Here is a 21,121-nt window from a genome sequence, read left to right as displayed (position 1 = left end):
TTGGGCAGTTGAGCGTTCTACCATAGATATCTAAACAGTTTCCTATCTATATGTTTAGATATCTATGGTTCTACTCTTTTTTATTTCTGTGCGTATAACCAAAGTTTGTAAACAGCGTCATGTGTGGCCTGTCTACATCCGTATATTTGCGGGCCACAGTTCTTATTTCGTTGCTGCTTATCAGAGTTCATATAAAATACATAGGCTTTGCGCCTTTGCTGCAGACCATAGCACATAAATAAAAAAATTAAAAAATGGGCTTTGCCCGCAGACCCGACAGTAGCCCGAGCGTCTCCTCTGAAATACAGTAGCGCCCTGCAACTCTGTCGTCCCGGGCGTACATAACATTTACAGTACTTCGTGGTGTTTTAACTAAAACCGACTTTGCTTAAAACAATCTTAGGTTATATTTGTGGTAAATGCGAAAATAAATTCATCACATGTCACGTTTTCGAGTAATAGTATGGTCTTCTTTAATATGCGCTGTAGCGTACTTGTGGATTGTGTTTATAAAACGTGGACCGATATGTGTTAGTAATAAACGATTAGATGGAAAAACAGTGCTGATTACAGGTATATATACAAGTTTAAGTGTGTGTTTCTTTGCAAATTAAGCTGTAAAAAAATAAAAATACAAAGATATTTTTTACAATTGCTAACTTAGTAAAGTATTCTTAAATTGAATAAATTTTGGTAGTAATCAAATATGCCCAATATTTTTAACACACTTCATTAAATGATAATTTTTTCATATTTTTGTAATTAAAATCTCACAACGACTGTTTTAGTAGGTGTTATTAGTTATCATATACATAAACTGTTCTGTTATGAATAGGTGGAAATACAGGTGTGGGAGAAGCCACAGTGTTTGAAGTTGCAAAGCTTGGAGCTCGCATTGTTATTGCTTCTAGGAACAAAACAAAATCTGAAGATGTTAAAATTAGAGTTGTTAAAGCAACTGGGAACCAAAATGTAATATATACATTTTTTAGTTTTATATTTGACCAGCACCGGTACACAGTGGTTAGAGTGCCCCTTTATAGTCAGTATCCAGAGGATGTGGGTTTGAGGCTCAACACTGTATGGCAAATAACTTGGACAACCCATTAGTGACCACTGGGTTGGAGCAATTGCCGTTAAGTGTCTTGCCCAAGGACACATACGCCCAAAATGGTCCCCTTTAGGTTATCCAAATTGTCAGCCATGCTTAAAAATATAAACCTACAAAACAATATTCCCCGACAAAATTACATACAATTTTTCAATCTCAAACCTTATACAGATTCGTGTCATGGAATTGGATCTGGGTGATTTTGATTCGGTGCGGAAATTTGTGAAAAATTTTAACGAGACAGAAGAACATTTGGATTTCTTGATTAATAATGCTGGTAAACCATTCAAATTTTTTCAAAAAAAAAATAGTTTGGACTAAATAAGTGTTTTAACAACTGTTGTTTGGTCGCTATATCCTGTCTTTTTGTTTAAAATATTATTAAATCTTCGCTACTGTAATAGAAGAGACAAATAAAGGTATTAGGTTATCTTATTATTGTTAAGTCCAATTCGCTATCAAGGGTATTCCATGTTATATGTTGTTAAACGGCCTATTTTAAAAATGACCTTCAATATCAACGGCAAAACTAGTAATACATTTGGATAACCATTTATTATTACTTAACTATTTGTTTTAACAGGTTTGCTTGGCATTTATGGTCAAACAAAACAAGGAATAAACAAACTGTATGCAGTTAATCACTTTGGACCTTTCCTTCTTACCAACCTTTTGCTTCCTAAAATGAAAGAACAGTCGAAAAGTCGCCCAGTTAGAATAATCAATCTTTCATCAAGTGCTCATAGGTAAACATTATAATACAACGGCTTTTGCTTTTTATGTGTTGTGTTTATTTGTGTTGTAACTTGCTTTATTCTTGCAAATATATTATTGTGGCCAGAAAACAACAGTCTCATAACACTGGTGTTATGTTTTCATAGACCTCATGTCTGCTTATGAGTTACCACGTATGTTTATGTATGGCTGATAATTTGGACAACCCATTAGTGACCGCTGGGTTGGAGTAATATTTATACATTCTCACAAGTATAACAATACTAACAAAGGTAAAAACCAACTATTTCAGAGCTAGCCCATTAGATTTTTCAAAGATTTACGAACCTGCGGAAGGAGTTCTTGAAAACTTCAGAGTTTATTCAAACACAAAACTAGCTACAATATATTTTACCACTGAACTTTTGAAAAGAATAGAAGGTTTTGATATATCAACTTATGCTGTACACCCAGGTGACAACATGGCTGAAATAATGTTTGTACTAATACTAATGTCCCTTACACTTTCAATTACTTTTTTGACTGTTTCAATAAATGGATTTGTTAGTGTTACTTATATGTTTTTTGGGGAGTAATAAGCCAATTTTATTCTGTATAAGTCCCATGGCTTGTCACGCATTATGACCATATTCATATTAAATAATTATATATTTGGTTTAAACAGGTCTGTCGTTAATGGTTTTGCCTTACAGTTACAATACCCTACAGTTACACATAAAAAAATAATATATATATATATATTATATCTGAAAAAAAAATTAATTTGTTCATTAAAAAACAAATAATTTGTACTTTACAGTTGTTTCTGTCTAACATATCCCAATGCATTAACAGGATATATCTCATCCGAACTATTCGAAAATTTTCCAGTCCCGTTTAATTATATTGGAAGGATTCCTCTCGTTCTGTTTAGCAAGTACTGTATTATATATTTTAAAGTTCTAACAAATTAGTTTTTTATTATATAGTATTCATTAAATAATATTTGTTTTTAATGTCAAGTATATATATCAAAAGAATATTTGTTGTAATGTCATATATATCTAGTTAAGTCATTTGATTGACAGCAATGCTAGATTTTTTTACCATTTTCAGATCTACGTACTATGGGTGCCAAACAACCATGTACTGTATGCTGGATGATATGGTTACTGAATTCAGTGGACATTATTTTGCATCTTGTCGTAAAACTGAACCGCAGTCATTTGCACACAACCAAACTGCTGCACAGAAACTGTGGCAACTTAGTTTGGAGATTACAGAGTTTTCTGAGCAATAAGTTGCATGCCATTTTAGTTTCAAGATTCTGTATTAAAGTTTCACACAGCGTTGATTTTACACACGTAATTTGCATGTTACTGTGAGTGATTTAGATTTAATTACATGTTTAACTGTTAATATGATCTGTGAATCCATCCTTTACTAAAATGTTAAATATTTTGCTGTGTTGCTTTATTTAATTCACCCATTTTCTTCAATAAAAGACGCACTATTCTAAATGTAACTTGCTCTATTCTCGTGTGCACTGGAAAACAACAGCCTGGAGTGTGTCCCGTCTTCCCCCACCCTGCTATATTTAAGACTCTTACTGTTCTTAAATAGTCTGTCTTATCGTACACCATCAAACACACATATGCGATATATTTACAAAAACTTAGCAGCTTTAAATTGCATTTTTGACATCACATAAAAAAGTACATTCGCTACACATACCAACACAACGATATTTGTTATTCGTATTATAACAAAATCACTTAGCGCTACATAAATCCTTCTCATTAGATACATGTTACATGCATGCAAATCAAAGTTTCAATAATTCTCGATTTTTTCCGTTTTCTTCGCCACAATTTCCGATCGTTTTTTCACCGTATGTGAAATCGGCGTTTCTTGAATTGGTGCAACAGTACTTTCACTGGTCTGTGAGGCAACAGTGGTTTCCAGCCATGGCAACTTTGGCACTTTTAACCGTACCATGATATGCGTGTAAGTTGCATACAACGAAACACCGACAACTTTGGTGTCCAAGTCACTCAGACCGTCGGTTGCCATTCGAACACTTGCTTCTTTTAAAAGTTTGTGACGTATTTTGTTGATCGGGTTACCGTTGTCATGACTATGGGGTATCATTCTATACCTGAAACAGAGTATTTATATAAGTTGAAATACGATATAGTAGGGTGGGGTAAAATGGGATACATGTAGCACATATTATCCAAATATCCCGATCGTGTGTTTGGTCTATGGGAGTCGTGAAGATAAGGTTTTATGATTCTTTGAATGTTCTTTGTTTATTACCAAATGAGACAAGAAAATATAAAAATAGAATGAAAAAAAAAATAGAAAGGTGTCCCACTTTATATATTTTCTGCAATAGCAAACATTTACAGGAAAAATCATATAACAGAAATGCACTACCACCTTCCGAATGTCGAATCCGGTCTGGTCCGGTGTAAACCTGCATGTTTGATTCGCAAATTCATATCGTCGTCTTCCCCACCCCAACCCCAATATACGTTTGAATATCCATTCACCGCCCTGTTAAATAACAGCTATATATAATGATGCGCATACATGCTACTGATTCTTGCACTGACAGAGTTCTATTTTATATCACCCTACTGATTCTATTTTATATCACCCACGCCGAAATAACATAGATGGTAGCTCGTAAACTGACACGAACACCTGTGTTATAACGACTGTTTTCGACAATGGGATTGTCTTATTTGTCAGTCATACTTTTTAACAAAACTGCCCAAAATAATCGACACGTTTATTACGCGCTACGTCACTCACCTATACTGCCATTCTGTGAACGCCACAGCGCCACCAACTGTCAGCCCATTCTTCTTATTAGCCGTGTAGTTAAACTTATCGATGTATGGAGATAAGTGGGTGACTGTTTTACCATCTGCAGTAAAATACAGAATATTTTTTTGCCAAAAATTTCACCGACTGTCGTTATACAACATAAGTATCTTATAAATCAACTATATATAACAATTATGATAGACCTTTTACCCGACATACGCTGTGTTCTGCAATCGTTACATACGTGGTAACCCGTCAGCGGACACGAGGTGTATGAAACATAACACCCGTGACACCTTACTCACATAATATCCGAATATTCTGCATGATCATGTTTTAAACAATTAACGATACTGGGAGCTGTAAGAATATGGTTTTATAATTTCTTTGAATTCTTTGTTTACTACAAATGGGAGGAGAAAATAGAATGAAAAGGTGGCCCATTTTCCCCCAACCTACTGTACAATATATTTACCCAATATCCGTCTTTGTTCACTGTTTACTGTTTGGTACTCACCCGCACAAGTGTAGAAGTTGCCAGGTACCTCTGGTATCATGTCAACGTCATGAAATACAAAACATTTAAATTTTGCTCGAGATTGCTGCAACGCCCACATAAACGCAGTGTTCATGAGTTGGCCTTTATTGAACACGTCATTACCTTCTTGTTCAACAACAAAAACCGTGAACTCAAGCTGTTGTTCCAACAAAATACCCAGCGTATAATGCAGCCAATGCCTGTAATATGGATTCGTTTTAATCATTGATAAAATATGACAGGTTTTGAGATTTCTTTAGTTTAAATAGTAAGTTGCCAGAGAGAAACGATTTATATAATGGCTTACCGTAAATGCGTATTCCTATCCCTATACGGTATGATTATCGCAGTCGAATGACGTGGCTTACAAAACTTGGGTCCAGGGTGATAACCACCAACCTCCAACATGGCGAATATCTTTGCTATTTCGGCAAACGTCGGAGGGTCATCTGATAAATGCATAGGAACTACCTGATCGAGTTTGGATTTATCTGTAAGACACATTTTCTCAGGTGATGACGTCACAATGCGAAGCTTTGGAGACCAGTTCTCGTTTTCGTGTCGGTTCCAGTCTAGATCTTCAAACTCGTCTGTTTCCTCGAGTGTATTATTTGGCTCGACCACTGAAATGCAGTTTGTCATTTCCGTCTCTAAGTGTAAAATCAACTCGTCTGTTCTGTCTGTATTTTTCAGCAAGTTTTCAAGTTTTGTCATAAAGGTTCTATTGCCTTGCAAAATCCACATACAATCCTTTTCAATGAGACGTGCGTCGTGGGTTAATACAGACGCAAGAAACGAAATATACGGTTGTGGCCTTGGGGACTGCTCCCATTGAAAATTGAAAAGATTGTTTTGTTTTCTGCCAAATAAGACAGTTATTTGCGCAAAAACAAACACGAAAAAACATCCGCAAAGTACAACGAACACCATCGAATTTCTTCGCTTACATCCTTTCAACGAAAACATGATAATATCCAACAAAAGTTTCTGGAAAATTCTTCGTTTTACTTTGAAAATTTATAGATATTATAATGCATAAGATATGCAGACTATGATGTCATAATGCTTATTAGTTTATGTGTTGCCTCCATAGATATCATATATATAACTAGATAGCGCCATTGGCAAATTTTATGTCGCCATTTGGGCACGCTTGACTGCACACGTTTTGTCCCCATACACAGCATCATAGCAACGTGGAGAGGTGTGCGCTGATTGATTTTTTGTGTTTACGAGTAATAGTATGCTTGATGCTGTTAAAATCATTCACGAATCTGTATTGAACATGGGAATTTGGTGTATTTACTAGGATTTTTAATAAAAAAAAAGAAAATTCAACGAAAAAAAGTCAAACGGAAGAACTTAAGTTGGGAACTCATTGGTTTTGAAAAAGTACGCTTTTCATAAGTTGTTTTCTTATTTTGCGTCCACACGTCTTGGCTGTAAATTCTTTTCCCAGATGGTGAAGGCGAATGCTGCAGTATTTTGCCTCTATAAACATAATAGAGATCATCTAATTTTACTGTTTAAGTCGGGGTCAAACTGGTTTTATTGACTCCTTGCGTTATTTTAAGTACAGGGAAGTACAGGGTGCTTCTACGGTAAGCTTTCTGGATTTTCCTGTGGTCTGGGCGCCCGCCCCAATGGTATACATACGCCTACGCATTACGTCACCGAAACATAAAGAAATAGAGAATCGAAGCCAAGCAGACAACGGGAACTTGTTTGTTTAGCATCGCGTTAAATTCAAGGTAGTTTCCAACTAGTGTTTGGCGTATATAAAATAGGTCTGTTGGTTCAATCGGTATTTCAGTTGGACGGTACAGCCGACAGGTATCTTTTACATAGCTGTAAATGTCAGATCAGAGTTCTAAATCATTTCAAATGTAAAAAAACGACCAAGGCTCGGCAGTTCCCAAAACAAAAGCAACTGTATATTGTGTATTTGTATAGGTAACTTAACCTAAACATTCTTTATTCATTACAGCTTCATAATGGTTAATAAGTTCAAGCGGTTTTTGGTACTGTCTGAATCATTGCGTGATAACAGCCACGTAGCAAATAAGCCTCAGATTGAAGACCAAGAGAAAAAACTAAACTATTACAAAGCCATTCAAATGCTGAAGCAACAAACGGATGATTCAGAGCATTTATGGTCAGTTTGTGTAACCGCACCTGAAGCTACCAATACTTTATTACCAGATGAAACAAACCAAGAATCTGAAACTAAACAAAGAAAATTTGAAATTCCATCGATGCGGGAGTCAGCAACTTCATTTAAAACTGTTGATTTTAAATATGACCCGAGCAACACATATAGACAAAGTGAATGCACTTCAAATGATCTCTGCGTGTCGCCTTGAAAATGATCGAGATTTTATAAAGAATGCCATATCTGTAGAAAAGAAAGAACATTCAACATTTAATAAAAGTTTTACCCTGTGTTGAAACTGTTGTATTCATTTTGTTTGTCATTCTTCTGAAACAATATATACCTACTGCGTTGGGATTTGTTCTCGCGAGGTGCTGAAATGGGATACCTTCGCGTTCTATTTTCTCGTCCCATTTGGTAGTAAACAAAGATTATTCAAAGAATTATAAAGCCGTATCCTTACGACTCTCACAGACCGTAGTTTTTTTATTTAAAACATGATAAAAATGTTTAGATATATTATGTGCTAAAGGTGTCCCATTTAACGCCACCCTAATGTGTATATTGTGACACCGGAAAGCCATAAATATCATCGCTATATTAGTCAGTTGTATATGTATTGTCGATTAAAGTGCAACGCAGCAGTTAACGCATTTTGTATGTATGAAGATTGAGTTTGTGTATTAAAGTTATAGGCAGATTTATGTTATGTATAGTACTAGTAGGGTGGGGAAAGACGGGACACCATCTTCCCCACCCTACTATACGTCACAATACGTCAGTTTGAATATCGTTAACCGTAGCAGTATAGCGGTTATTGCAAACACATGGTATTGCGCACACCATGCTGCTGCACCGTGTACAATTGCAAAAATGATTTTTTAACTGCAAAAATGATTTAACTGCAAAAATGATTGGACTACAGGATTATTTCATATGTGCGGGATCCCAACTGCGTTTCGTAAATCACATTAGATACTTTATTGTCACATGTTTTGTTCGAAACTTTAAAAATAGTAAGGTAAAGAAAGTTGGGACACCTTTTCATTCTATTTTCACTTCTCCATTGGTGGTAAACAAAGAACATTCAAAGAAAAGAGTCATAAAACCGTATCCTCACGACTTCTATAGACTGTTGTTAATTGTTTAAAACACCATCAGATATTTGGATATTATGTGTTGAAAGATTCCTAGCTTTCCCCACTTTATTATATCTAAACCCCACTATATTAAATTAGATTGATTGAAACATCTTTGATTCTAATAGATATTAGCTAAGCTATAGAACACGTAGCCATGGAACAAAATATCAATTATGTTGGTTTGTATAAAACTAGATGCACACATTGTTTAATAGTTTAACTACAAACATATTAAGTTTAAAATACATGTGGTTTAAAATAAATAAAACATAGAACTAACGTCTCAGATCTGGAAACCACCCCAATGAATAATTTCATTAGATTTTTCCGCTAGGTAGCAGCACTACACCACAATTATCGCTAGCCTAACGGGAGTTCAGTTCATTGATACAATCTCTCAAAATTATGAATCAGAATTGAGTGTCAGGAGTGTTGTTTTGGAGAAACTTACGAGAGATTACGAAATAGTCTAGAATATTTCTTTATACGCTGACTGTGTGAAGTAAAGTGTGTTTTATTCACAGTTAAGTGTGTAATGCGAAACTTTTAACTTAATTATGAATTAAATTAAATATTTGTTTGTCCCGTTGTAGTATGTTATTTAGTAATTGCGTAACGGGCCACGAACTAGTTTACAATAATTTGGCTATACACGGATTGGTTAAACATAAAGATACTAGTGCGTAATCGTTTAATTACATATTTGTTGTTAATTATATTTTGTGGCTTACTTTAAAAAAACAAACATTTTTTATGTCTATATTATCAATTTTGTATCCTAGTAATTAAATGGAACTCCATTACATATATATATATATATATGTATTATTATTATATATATACCTTTTTTTAAAAGTAATCTGGTCTTTTTTGTTGTTGCAGTGCTGTAGTTCCATTTTACGTATATATTAGACCCTGTCAGTGATTTGTATTTGTAGTATAAATATATATAAGAAAACTGTATTAGTAGAAATAGTGGTTTAGTTCTTACGCCATCAAGATGGATATGGAAGAAAATAATGAACCCACAACACAAACAACGTTTACGCATCACAATCAAATTATCCATGTTCGCCAAGATTCCGCTTCTGAGTTGGAAGCTCTCTTTAATACGGTGATGAATCCAAACTTTAAAAGCAAGTCGTTGCCTATGAAAGCAAGAAATTTGCCAAAGTCGTTTTTCACACAACCTGATAAACCGCGCCAGCAAGCAGCGTATCACCACGGACATTCTCAGTCTGTTGGGGGGTTGGTGGCCCCTAATTCGGTGCAAATTAATCATTCTAGAAGTTCGAGTTCAGATTCGAATGCGTCGCATGCCTCTGCAATACACGCCACAAACACCAACAACAACAATGGGTCTTCAGTAGGATCCACAACCATGGCACCGGGCAGTCCAATGAATGGGAATATAAATCATAAATCAAACTATCCCATGTCACCAGCACAAAGAAGGGTAGCTCATGGTGCATTTGTAAATTCTCAAGGACATGGAAGTCTCCAATTGCCACAGGTTTGTTGAAAAATCAACACAAACTGACGTGCTGGTGAAGAATCCTCTTCCTACTTTATGTACTAACCAGTAACCCCTAACTACTAACCCCTATGACCACTAATTACAAATCCCAAACTACTAACCACTACTTCCTTTAACCCCTAACTACCAAGTTACCAACTATATTAACAACGACCTACCGCAGTCATTAGAATACAGTTTTATAATTCTCTGAAAATTCTTTGTTGCTACCAAATGAGACAAGAAAGTTGAATTAAAAGTGTCCCTAACCTACCATATAGTTAAACATACAATGACATATTTTTTGCACTATAGCCTAGTAAACATAATTATAATCAACTCAACTGTAACGAAGTATATAAAAAATTCCCAGGTTTCACACAGTAGGTCCAAGTCTTCACCAGCGAGTTTGCAGCTGATGGACATTGGAAGTTTATCAGTTAAAGCATCAGACATCCCCCATGATATGCCTTTACCACATGGATGGTCCGCCGCTAAAACTGCAGATGGTCAACAATATTATATGAAGTAAGATACTTAAGTATGAGATATAAGGGAATATAGACAAATTAGCAATGTGTTTTTCTATTAGTTTAAATTTGTGGAAGTTGCCAGGCTTTTGCGCAATTTGCTGTGTTTTCCGTATATATTTTTGGTAACTGTTCGCCAAGGATGCTTTATTTATCACAAAATGGGAATTACGACATGCTTATTCAACCCTTCTTGAAAATAGAGTGCGATAATTTTATGTTCATATATTAGTAATTTTGTTGGAATGTTGCAGGAATTATATATAGTAAGAACTGAACCATGTATTAAAGCTAGGTTTCCAAACTGAGGGGTTGCGTAACTAACTTCAGGGGTTACCAACATTTTATACCAATTTAAAATTTAACACAAAGTACTGCAAATATTATACTATTAATGTAACGGGGCCAAAAGGGTTGCAGAAAGTTTTAGGAGAATAAAAGGGCTTGTGAAGAAAAAAGTTTGGGAAGCCATGGTGTAGAGTGTTTTTTACAGACCAACTGTTTAGTGATCTATGTATGGGGATGGATTAGAGGTCTTAACTTGGGTGTGGGAACAAAAGGATTATTATACAAGTTGTTTGTGTATGCTGTCTTTCACACATAATTTATCATAGGCACATACAGTATACATCGTGCAGTAGAACAACAGTTACATATAAACACAAAATACAGGTGTTTAGTATTTACTATTTAATAAATGCATATACAGGCAAGTGTTTAGTTGTTAACTTGTTACACATAACTGTTAGATCACTTTTTGATCAATTAAAGAAAAGCTAAATAACAACGCATTGTTTCATGTAGATTCAAGATTCTAGTTAGTCTATGAAATATTTGTTTATTTTTGATAATGTTGTGCTTATGTAGCTGATTAAGGTTTAAAATGTTTACACTTTAGATGGTTGTTAAACACCCGACTCAAATTAACAATATTTTGAATTATTTTTACCAGTTTAAGTTTATGTTAATTAACTTTATTTTGTCTTTTGGTCACACTTACAAAGTTCAGTTTTATATGCATAAACAAAAAGGTAAAACAACAGTTGTTATTATGCTAACAGTTTTAAAACAAATTGTAAAATCTCTTGTATAAAAGGTGTGACCGCTACACCCAAACAGCAGATATTACACATTGTACATTCAGTTAATATAACATTATGGTTCTAATTGAAGGAAAAGTGTGCATAACGATTTTGTAAGCATATTATATGCATTATATTCACGTAGTCTTTGTTCGCGTCCAATCGGTTTTATATTAACTGTTGCCCTCATGGGAAAATCGGGACGGCGGCGAAAAAAGTTTTTGTAAAAGCTTTAGAAGGTAACCCTAGATGATAGGCGAGCGGTTTCGCTTTGTCTGGATTGTGACGTAACATTGCATTTGGCAGCTTTACCGTTTCACTTGGTTGAACATACTGACGAAATATATTTACTAGTATGACGTAATGAAATACTTTATTAGCTCTCTCAGTGGCGCTTGTAATAAAAATAATCTGGTTCGTAAGTAAATCAATTGGTGTCGTATTTCGTAAAGAGTTGTTGCTGGGTGGTTGTTTTTTGCGCGCGCACATACACTCGCACTTGCGCGCTCACACACGCGAGAGAGACTCGCAAAAGATTAAACCGCCTACAATAGCAGTGGTTGTTTCACTCCTTCAGCGGCTTTACAATAGTGTCGTAAACGTAATCGTAACAACACTCCATCAACACCAGGGCCTTCCATGAAAGGAAAACAGGTTATAACTCACTTGCACTCAGGGTTAGATCCCAAAACATTTCATATTATTTAAATTCTTACACATGTTTTTTTCAATATAATATCTGTTTGTTTTTTACATATATACATGATTTTCTAGTATAATATCTGTATAGTTAAATTTCATTATTTATATTTTCTGTTTAAAAACCAAAAAAAAGTTAAATTTGGTATAAAAAGTAGAGAAAAACAGACTAAAAACATTAATTAAATTTTCTTGTGTTGGTTTACACACAGATGTAATTAATTCCATATAACAGTACATAAATGAGCAAAAGTAATTTTAACAAACCTCTAGTGAAAACATATTTACTTTTAGAACCTTTTAGTGATAACTTGGTTTGTTGGTTACATAACTTGGCTTTTTGTATTGACATAAGTAGAAAAAGCAATTAATGTCTTGCACTTTGTTTAAAAACTCCTAATTCACCTTAAAATTATATTTTTTTTATGTAACCTGTTCTGTGTCTTATTTTAAACAGAAATGTGCTTTATTGATAACAGACCCATATGTATACAGTTACCGTATATATTATATAATATATGTATATATGTAATGTTTTTCATACAAGTGTAATGCTTTATTCAATATGTCTTAGTCTATAATAATCATTATACATGTAATTTAATATGTAGAAGGGAGTATGACTTGACCCATGACATAGTAAAACAATTGGAAATTTAATTAAGTATAAGAATACTGAAGTAGCACATTCCATTCCTCTCTGTCTCTTGCAGTTTTACATATAGTAAGATCTGGATTGGACATGTTTTTTTCCATTTTCTTGTCTCATTTGGTAGGAAACAAAGAATATTTACAATATTATTTAACCATAGTTATTTAATTAAAAACATGATCAAGAAATATGGATTTTAGTTGCAAACGATATCCCTTTAACCCTATAGTACGATACCATAAGCCTTTTTTATTTTTTAATTTTTTTTAGCCATAACGATCGCTCGACAACATGGGAAGACCCAAGAATCGGAATCCTTAAACAGCAACGACAAAATCAAGTTGTCATGCAGAACCAATCAATAGCAACCAACATTCACCAACAAGTTGCACCTTCACATAGTCCGGCTCATAATATACAAAGTGATGTTTCAGTAAGTGTGCTTGTATTTAAAATAAGCATCAGCTATCTTGATTTAGGCTTTTTCTTGGTAACTTGGTTTATACGTTTGAGGGTTCTGGTCTGGTCACTAAAATTGTAAATCGTTAGTCAAACTAATAAAAAAATTCACCTACAAGATTGCATAATAATCCAAAAGCAAACACGCTGTGTATGGACTAGAAACTTGTCTTATAAGTTGGTAATGCAGGGTTTAAAAAGCTTTTTTAATTTATTCATGGATGCTTTTAATTATCAGGTAATTAGAAACATTTTTTTGCCGACTCTGAGTGTATGTAATATTACTTTCCTATTAGAAAATTGGCGTCAAATTTTATATGGGCATGAGGTGTATGAAATAATATTTTCCTATTACAAAACTGGAATAATCTTTTGGCTTCTTCATTTTAATGATTATCTTCCCCAGCAAATCCCATTACCTTCTGGATGGGAACAAGCCGCCACCCCTCAAGGTGAAATTTATTTTATCAACCATCAAACGAAAAGTACAAGCTGGGTGGACCCAAGGTTTCAAGGTAAGAAATATTGGTTAAAAGAACGAAATGTCACTGAAAATAGAGTTTCTTTTTTTCCAGAAAGCAATTTTACTCCAGAAATCAATTTAAGCAATTTTACTTTCTGGAAAAAAGTAAACTCTATTTTTAGTGACATTTCGATTTTTTATGTTAAGTAACAACAGTAGCAGACTAGCATAGGAATTTTTGGTTATTATTAATATAGTAGGGTAGAGGAAGCTGGGACACCTTTAGCACATAATATCCAAATATACTGTTCGTGTTTTAAACAATTAACAACGGTCTATGGGAGTCTTGAGGATAGGGTTTTATAATTCTTTATGTGTTCTTTGTTTATTGCCAAATGGGACGAGAAAATAGAAAAAAAGGTGTCCCATCTACTCCCACCCTACTATACATATGTTATTCATTTATTGAGATTAAAAGTTATCAATGAAATTGAAAGTTATCTAAATGAAACACATTGTTATAGCCTATAACTTATAGGTCCTTTTAATGTTAATACTAGAACTTTTAATGTACTTTAAAACCGAAGAATATAAATTAATACCTTGAAATCTGTTTATTTATTGATTGATATTAAATTAAGCTTACTTAGTAAGATATAAATAGAATTTAAACCACTAACTTTAATCTTAACTTTACAAGAAAAGTTTAAATCTATGTTTCATTGATTATTAAGTGAAATCTAAAATGTGTTTCAGTGTGATATTACTGGTAATTTTTCCGTGTACTTTTCCATTGTACCTGCTTCCTTGTGGTCTGGGTCTAGCTCTAATAAAAAATATGTCTGGTTGATTGTGGTTGAATCGGTAGATTAGGTTTTTTGAATATTTTGCCACATAAACTACGCAAGCACTTATGTTGACAAATATTAATACCAATCGTTTAGTTATTGAGCTCTATATTTTAGCTTAGTGCATCAAAACCAGAAATATTTTACATTTTGGACAAAGCTTTCAATTTTAGCTGATTTTCTGTATATTTTTGTTCATAAGACATAAAATTTCCCTAAAAAATTCTTGTATAAAATAGTGTGTGACAGTGTGAGTAACTGTGTGACTGGATAAACTAAATCTCCAGCCCCCTAAAAATGTATGTAAAAGTGGGACTGCATATTAAGAAGTATTTTAGTTTTGTTATGATATAGTTCTGTTTACATCATTATCAAAGCAAGAATTCTATAATAAATCAATTGAAGCCTATCCAACCATAGCTTCATAATTGCTTCCTTAATTTGAGTTATAACCCATTCAATTACAGGAAATATTCTCGTATTAATAATTTCCTCACTCGAATTTTAATTTGTGGTAAAAATAAATCATAATTGTTTATCTATTGACTATTGTTATTGCTTATATAGTAGGGTGGGGTAAAAAATGACTTCTATTTATTCTATTTTCTCGCCCCGTTTGGTAGTAAACAGAAGCTTTTAAAGAATTATAAAACCATCTTTACGACCCCCACAGACCGTTGTTAATTGTTTAAAACACGATTAAAATATTTGGATAATATTTGTTAAAGGTGTCCTGTCTTCCCCCACCTTACTTTATGTGGTAAAAGTGGAAATCAGCCAGTTTTTTTCTTTGTTGTTATTCTCATATAGGCTTCACTGATTGACTGCCTAACTAAAAAGTTTGTTTTTCTCTACAGTTATCATGTGTTAGTTGATTGTGTGTTGTATAATTACATACCCATTCCTATCATTTAATCAGTTTACAAGACTCACAGTGATCATAGTGCACAGATCATATGTTTGAACGTTACGATTATCGGCATACCATTACAAGTTATAGGAAGCATTAGAATAAAACTATGACGCAATGCATCGTCACCGTATGCTACGTTATTATACATACATTAGCCTATATACTGTATAAAGTTGAATTAACGTCAAGTTCTGATTTGAGCTCAAACTATAAGAGTGTTTCTCGCATTAGGATAAAACTATGACGCAATGTATTGTCCTGTGTTATTATAACGTTACTCATATTGTATATAAAGTTAAATAAAATGTCAAAACTGATTAAAAGCCGAAGTGTAAAAGTGTGTTTCTCGCATTAGGATAAAACTATGACGCAATGCATCGTCCCATACCGCTGTGTTATTATTACTTTTACTCATATTGTATATAAAGTCGAATAAAATGTCAAATTCTGATTTGAAGTCGAAGTATAAGGGTCCATGTCTTGACTGTGTGTTTATGTATGGTACGCGCGTTAGCAAAACTCTGCAAACACCGACTAGAGATAAACCTTATCTCTGCTTCGTTTACAGCGGAAACCGTCAGCCACGCGCTCGACCTGACAACCATATACCATAGCGTCTACTGCCACTACCATATATAGACTTTTAAAGATGTTTCGCATGACCAAACAACGACAATGACTTAGCGTTTAGAACTTTATAAACACTAAAAAAAACAATAACGAAATAACGAAAAAATCGCGAGAATTACATTAGTTTTTAACAGACAACTGTGTTTGGGTCGTTTGTCTCCCGAAAAACATCGTCTGAAATTAAAGAGAAGGACGCATTCAAACTCTCGTCGCGGTTGATTGATTTTCTACGCGCTTATTAGCGTCGAGTTAAAACCGAGATAAATGTGACGATGATAGTCCAACGCTGGTCCCCCGTGTCAACAACTTGGTTTTGAACTTGTGACGTAACAGTTGCTGACGTCACGCAAACGCATTAGACGGCAATAACATCACGTCAATTCAATTTAAATTTCTTGAAATTCCGGTTTTTCTTGGTTTATTTACAAATTTCACTTCCAATGCAAAATCGGAGTATTATAAAATTTAATATGGCCGCAAACCAATATGGCTTTTAGGTTACCGCTATTTCCACATACCAGATAAAACCTAAAAGTATTGTTACTTCCTTTGACCTATTTCTTTACATTTCCACACGTTTTGATGCGTCTCCCACTTGTTTCATGCCTGTAGTGTAACCAATACGTGTGAGCGTGTGTATCGGGCTTCTTTGTTCATAAACATGTGTAATAATGCAGTTCACACGCAACCAGATTACCAGGAGATAATTTTAAGGTTGGGTTATTTGTTGAGTGGGCGCTTGTGTCGTTTGAGTTCGCTATGCAGTCTACCGTGTCCACCCATTGTGGCGTACGCTATGTTGTGAATTAAAAAACAGTTTGTTTCATAACAACAATTTTTTAGGTATGTACATACATAGTAAAATATATACCATTCATTAATATATAAATATATAGTAATGTGGAAGAAAAATGGGACACCTTTTTTTTCCATTTTCCTTTCCCAGAATTATTAAACTGTATCCGCACAACTTCCATACACTGTTGTTAAATCTTTAAAACATATTTGAATATTATGTGCTAAACGTTCCCATATTTACCCCACATACATACTATATATTAATTTTTAATCAAGCTCTAGTCTGGAAAGTTTTAATTTTTTTCGCAAAATAGTTAAAAACTTTATAGCTTAGACTTTTAACAGTAGTATCTTTTGATGGTTTTGTTTTTGTTTGCCATGCCCAGAACCTGTAAATAACTAATGCCAATTTTGTTCCTTGCCTCAATGAAGTGTATGCTCTATAGTGGATAGCATGTTCAGTGTTTGAACTACACTATATTTGCTCTTGGATGTCTAGGTACACAATCCTGTGGAGCTGACTTCATTTTATAGCAGACAATTATTCTTTCATATCCCATGGTTTTTTGTTTACCGACTGACATCATAGGCTATAGGCTATGGTTTATGCTCTTATTAAAAGTTAGGTAGTTTTCATACAAGATTTTGTTGTGGGTGATAATTTGTTAACACTGGACTAGTATGATCTTAATGACTAAGTTTACATGTACACTGTAGTACACAAATAAATCTCTTTATTTTGAGTAGTTGTTTATGGTCTTCCTAATGTTAGTTTTTGCAGTAGTAACTGTACCACCAATCTGTTAAAAAATCACAAGTCTTTTAATAGAAAAACAACTTGATTTACAGAAATATATTGGTTAACAAATTCGACCAAAATAACGCCTGTCTTTTAATAGTACATTTGTTATGACCCAGGATAGCTTTTGTTGATTGTAGATTCTTATGGAAAAGTACAGAAAAAGTTTTATTCCTAATAATTGCCCTAAGAAATGCCAACTTAGATTTATCTGCGATGCTGTGACTAAAATAACTATATCTGACTCACAAACCAGTTTCCTCCCCTAATCCATGAAATGTGTTCTTAAATTTTAATATATGTGTACACGTACAGTTATTACAGCTCTGTTCCAGCATATACATTTAATTTTATGTTTTGTTTGTAGGTATAACACCAACAAACAATAATAATCCACCTAATAATTCTCAGCTTCAGCAACAACTTATGAAAGTAAGTTATTTTATAAAGGATTTTATTTATACTTTTTAAATTTCATCATCTAAATTGTACTGTTTACTGTTTAGTATATAATGTTTTTTATAAATAGGTACTAATTTTGGCAAAGGAGTAAATGCCATTTTGTTTTGATAATTTCTCAATTTACCTGTAAAAAAGTAGAGTTGCGTAATAGTCACCCTTTGGTAGTCGTAGCAAAATAGAACAAAAACTGTTAAAACGTTTTTAAATCTTTTTATTCTCAGAAAAGTGTGTAATTTCTCATTTCAGTATATATATTATATTTTTACTATGCAGGTAAATTTTTTCTTGTACATAAATACCTCAAAAAAAAACTGTTAAAACTTATTTACATTATTTTTTCAATCTTTTTTTACACAGAAAAGTGTGTAATTGCTCATTTCGGTAAAATTATTTTAATTACACCATGCAGGTAAATCAAATGGATATTTCATCCGTTTCTCAGTCCAGACCAACCACCACCATGCCAGCACAACAACAAAGTATGCTCAAACATTTGGTTCAAGAGAAGGAACATTTAATGAGGAGACAGCTCATGAAACAGGTAGTGAAACAGTTTATATTAAAAAATTATGTTTTGTTTGAAAATGTAAAATTTATTACATTTTTCAATATTTTGCTCTTCAGAAAGTGACTTCTTTGTATTTATTACATTTCATAATTTAATTTAATCCCTTTTAATTACAATTTAACTATTAATTGCAAGGATTAAACAGGTACTTTTTCTCAGCAACAAAATATGTTGTTTTATTATTTCTTTATGTCATCTTTACATCAAAATAGAATTCTTTGCACTTGTTTTTTAGTTTATTCATTACCTGCAAACTATTTTATATTTACAGAAAACAAAATTTTACAAATAATTTTTTATAAATTTTAATAACAATTTTCTTTTAAATTTTATTATATAAAATATTTGTTGCAAGAAACAGCTCTCTAACCCTGGCATGGAAAACTTTATGGGCGGTGGTAATCCTTCATTCCACCAACGCGATGCAAGCTTAGACAGTGGGGTGGGTATGGGAAGTAACTACAGTTTACCAAGAACTCCTGATGGCTTTCTTAACAATGTAGAAGAAATGGAGACAGGTAAAGTTGTTTTACGATGCCAGGTGTAAGCCTGCATGCTCACTACAGTTGCATGATAATCTTTTTTAGTTTTAAACTTGATAAACAGTCAAGTTGCTGAAGTCACAAATACACAATAGAGGATAAAGGACCATAACATGGAATCCCCCCCAAAAATTTAATGAAATTCCCTGCATGCTATATTTTTTTACACCTTACTATGGTTTTGTGTTTAAGAATGGGAAGCTTTGAAAAATCTAATTTAATTTAGTAGGTTTGGTATAGAGTAAGATAGGAATGCTGTTAACGTGTTAATTTAATATTTTCTAATTAAGTTTTTTAAACATTTAACAGCGATCAATTAGGGTTGTGTGGTTGCGATTAAATAATTGTGGAAATAACTTTTTACTTAGGACAAATAGGGCAATGAAAGTGAATGAAATTCTGTCCCATTCTACCCACAGTACTAAACATTGAGTAATTAAGAACAATTTCATTTGTAAATCTGACATTATTATACGAGCAAATTTTTTCACTAATTGTGTGTTAAATTATTTTTCAAAATGTGATTTTATGTCTCATCTTACCCCACCCTACTATACCTTTACATAATTCATTATTTCCAACCTTGGTTTTCATACATGTCTCTATATAGGCGATGTTAGCAGACGTGTACATGGAAACCCGCAACCAGCCACGCAACAACACACCCACACCAACAACCAAAGGTTTCCAGACTTTCTTGACACTCTACCGGCATCTAGTGTTGACTTCACCTCCAGTCCTGTGCCCACCAGTGGGGGGCAGAGAGTGTGCACCACGTCTGCGAGCTTAGACGGCAGTGAACTTGTCCCCAGCTTACAGGATTCGTTGCCGCAGGATTTCGACGTCGAAAGCATGCTGAACCACGTCAAGACCGAGAACATGGATAATGGCATGATCTGGTTATAACCAGATTAAACCAGTTTCAGGGATTTGTGGTTGTTTACCTTTGGATGCAGTTAGTGATACAGTTAACAGATGTTTTTGGAGTCGAGCAAATTTGCTTTGATTTTTAAAATTTCTTGTTTAATGGTATGTTTCATTCCAAGGGTCCAACTCACATGTATAATAACACTTTGTGCCTTTTTAAAACTCGCACTTTTTTTTACGCGTCATCTCAATTTGAGTTTCAAAAATGTTTTGTGAATTTTGAGTCTTATTGTGTTTCAAATTTCATGTTTTAATGAATTTTATCAGCTTTTTTTACTAAATCGCTCCCCTATATACTTTTACTAATATACAAAATATCCATATTTCACTGGTTAGATGCTGTTTTATAAGCACGAGTTTCTATAAAACCCAAATCACTGGCGACCTTGTATATATAGTGGTCTTTAATATTTTGTGTCAAAAATCTGTGGCCTTATATTTCGTTTTCTTTTCCATCAGTTTTGCCGAAAGTGCCATCAATTTAGCTTACCCAATCTTTCTGTACAATAAATACATTTAGCCTGTATAATATATGCGTTCAAGGTTCGTCGCTTCTACCATTGTGGTCGTATGTGTCTTTGGGCAAGACAATTAGCAGCAATTGCTTCAACCCATTCCTCACCTTTGGGTTGTCTAAATTGTCAGCCATAGTGAAAAAATCACCCACAAAGTTACATACGTGGTAACTTGTAAGCGGAACGTGTTATAACCATTACCTCCCCACTCGAGAATAACTAACAG

The 21,121-nt window shown here is 33.8% G+C and overlaps 3 protein-coding genes and 1 long non-coding RNA gene across 5 annotated transcripts; 3 read left to right on the top strand and 1 right to left on the bottom strand.

The window, feature by feature from the left end:
* The first annotated feature begins 90 nt into the window (after positions 1 to 90).
* On the top strand, positions 91 to 3,345 carry LOC149734232 (dehydrogenase/reductase SDR family member 13-like). Its single transcript, XM_089881364.1, has 7 exons — positions 91 to 573; positions 836 to 972; positions 1,283 to 1,388; positions 1,695 to 1,857; positions 2,139 to 2,299; positions 2,681 to 2,762; positions 2,942 to 3,345. Exons 1-7 carry the CDS (start codon positions 441 to 443, stop codon positions 3,123 to 3,125), a joined length of 966 nt encoding a protein of 321 aa, XP_089737490.1. The 5' UTR covers positions 91 to 440; the 3' UTR covers positions 3,126 to 3,345.
* A 130-nt stretch (positions 3,346 to 3,475) lies between these two features.
* Positions 3,476 to 6,272, bottom strand: LOC149734231 (beta-1,4-N-acetylgalactosaminyltransferase bre-4-like). The gene is made up of 5 exons (XM_089881336.1): positions 5,506 to 6,272; positions 5,178 to 5,398; positions 4,646 to 4,760; positions 4,268 to 4,384; positions 3,476 to 3,983 (listed from the first exon to the last, which is right to left on the bottom strand). The coding sequence occupies exons 1-5, from the start codon at positions 6,162 to 6,164 to the stop codon at positions 3,659 to 3,661; spliced, it is 1,437 nt and encodes a 478-aa protein (XP_089737462.1). The 5' UTR covers positions 6,165 to 6,272; the 3' UTR covers positions 3,476 to 3,658.
* Positions 6,273 to 6,277: 5 nt separating this feature from the next.
* Positions 6,278 to 7,999, top strand: LOC149734230 (uncharacterized). Its single transcript, XR_016385342.1, has 2 exons — positions 6,278 to 6,590; positions 6,773 to 7,999. It is a non-coding gene; the product is annotated as an uncharacterized LOC149734230 (long non-coding RNA).
* Positions 8,000 to 9,355: 1,356 nt separating this feature from the next.
* Positions 9,356 to 20,909, top strand: LOC149734229 (transcriptional coactivator YAP1-like). Of its 2 annotated transcripts, none has more exons than XM_089881334.1 (8): positions 9,356 to 10,005; positions 10,382 to 10,536; positions 13,242 to 13,404; positions 13,837 to 13,945; positions 18,249 to 18,313; positions 18,753 to 18,884; positions 19,273 to 19,429; positions 20,064 to 20,909. In XM_089881334.1, the coding sequence occupies exons 1-8, from the start codon at positions 9,493 to 9,495 to the stop codon at positions 20,357 to 20,359; spliced, it is 1,590 nt and encodes a 529-aa protein (XP_089737460.1). In that variant the 5' UTR covers positions 9,356 to 9,492; the 3' UTR covers positions 20,360 to 20,909. The 2 variants fall into 2 exon arrangements, with proteins under 2 accessions (XP_089737460.1, XP_089737459.1); XM_089881333.1 differs by having other exon boundaries at positions 19,267 to 19,429.
* The last annotated feature ends 212 nt before the right edge of the window (positions 20,910 to 21,121 follow it).

Source organism: Ciona robusta, chromosome 7 (genome assembly GCF_009617815.1).
Source record: "Ciona robusta chromosome 7, ASM961781v2".
Taxonomy (NCBI): domain Eukaryota; kingdom Metazoa; phylum Chordata; class Ascidiacea; order Phlebobranchia; family Cionidae; genus Ciona; species Ciona robusta.
Note: the sequence above shows the minus strand (reverse complement) of the source record. Positions and strands in the feature narration are given on the sequence as shown.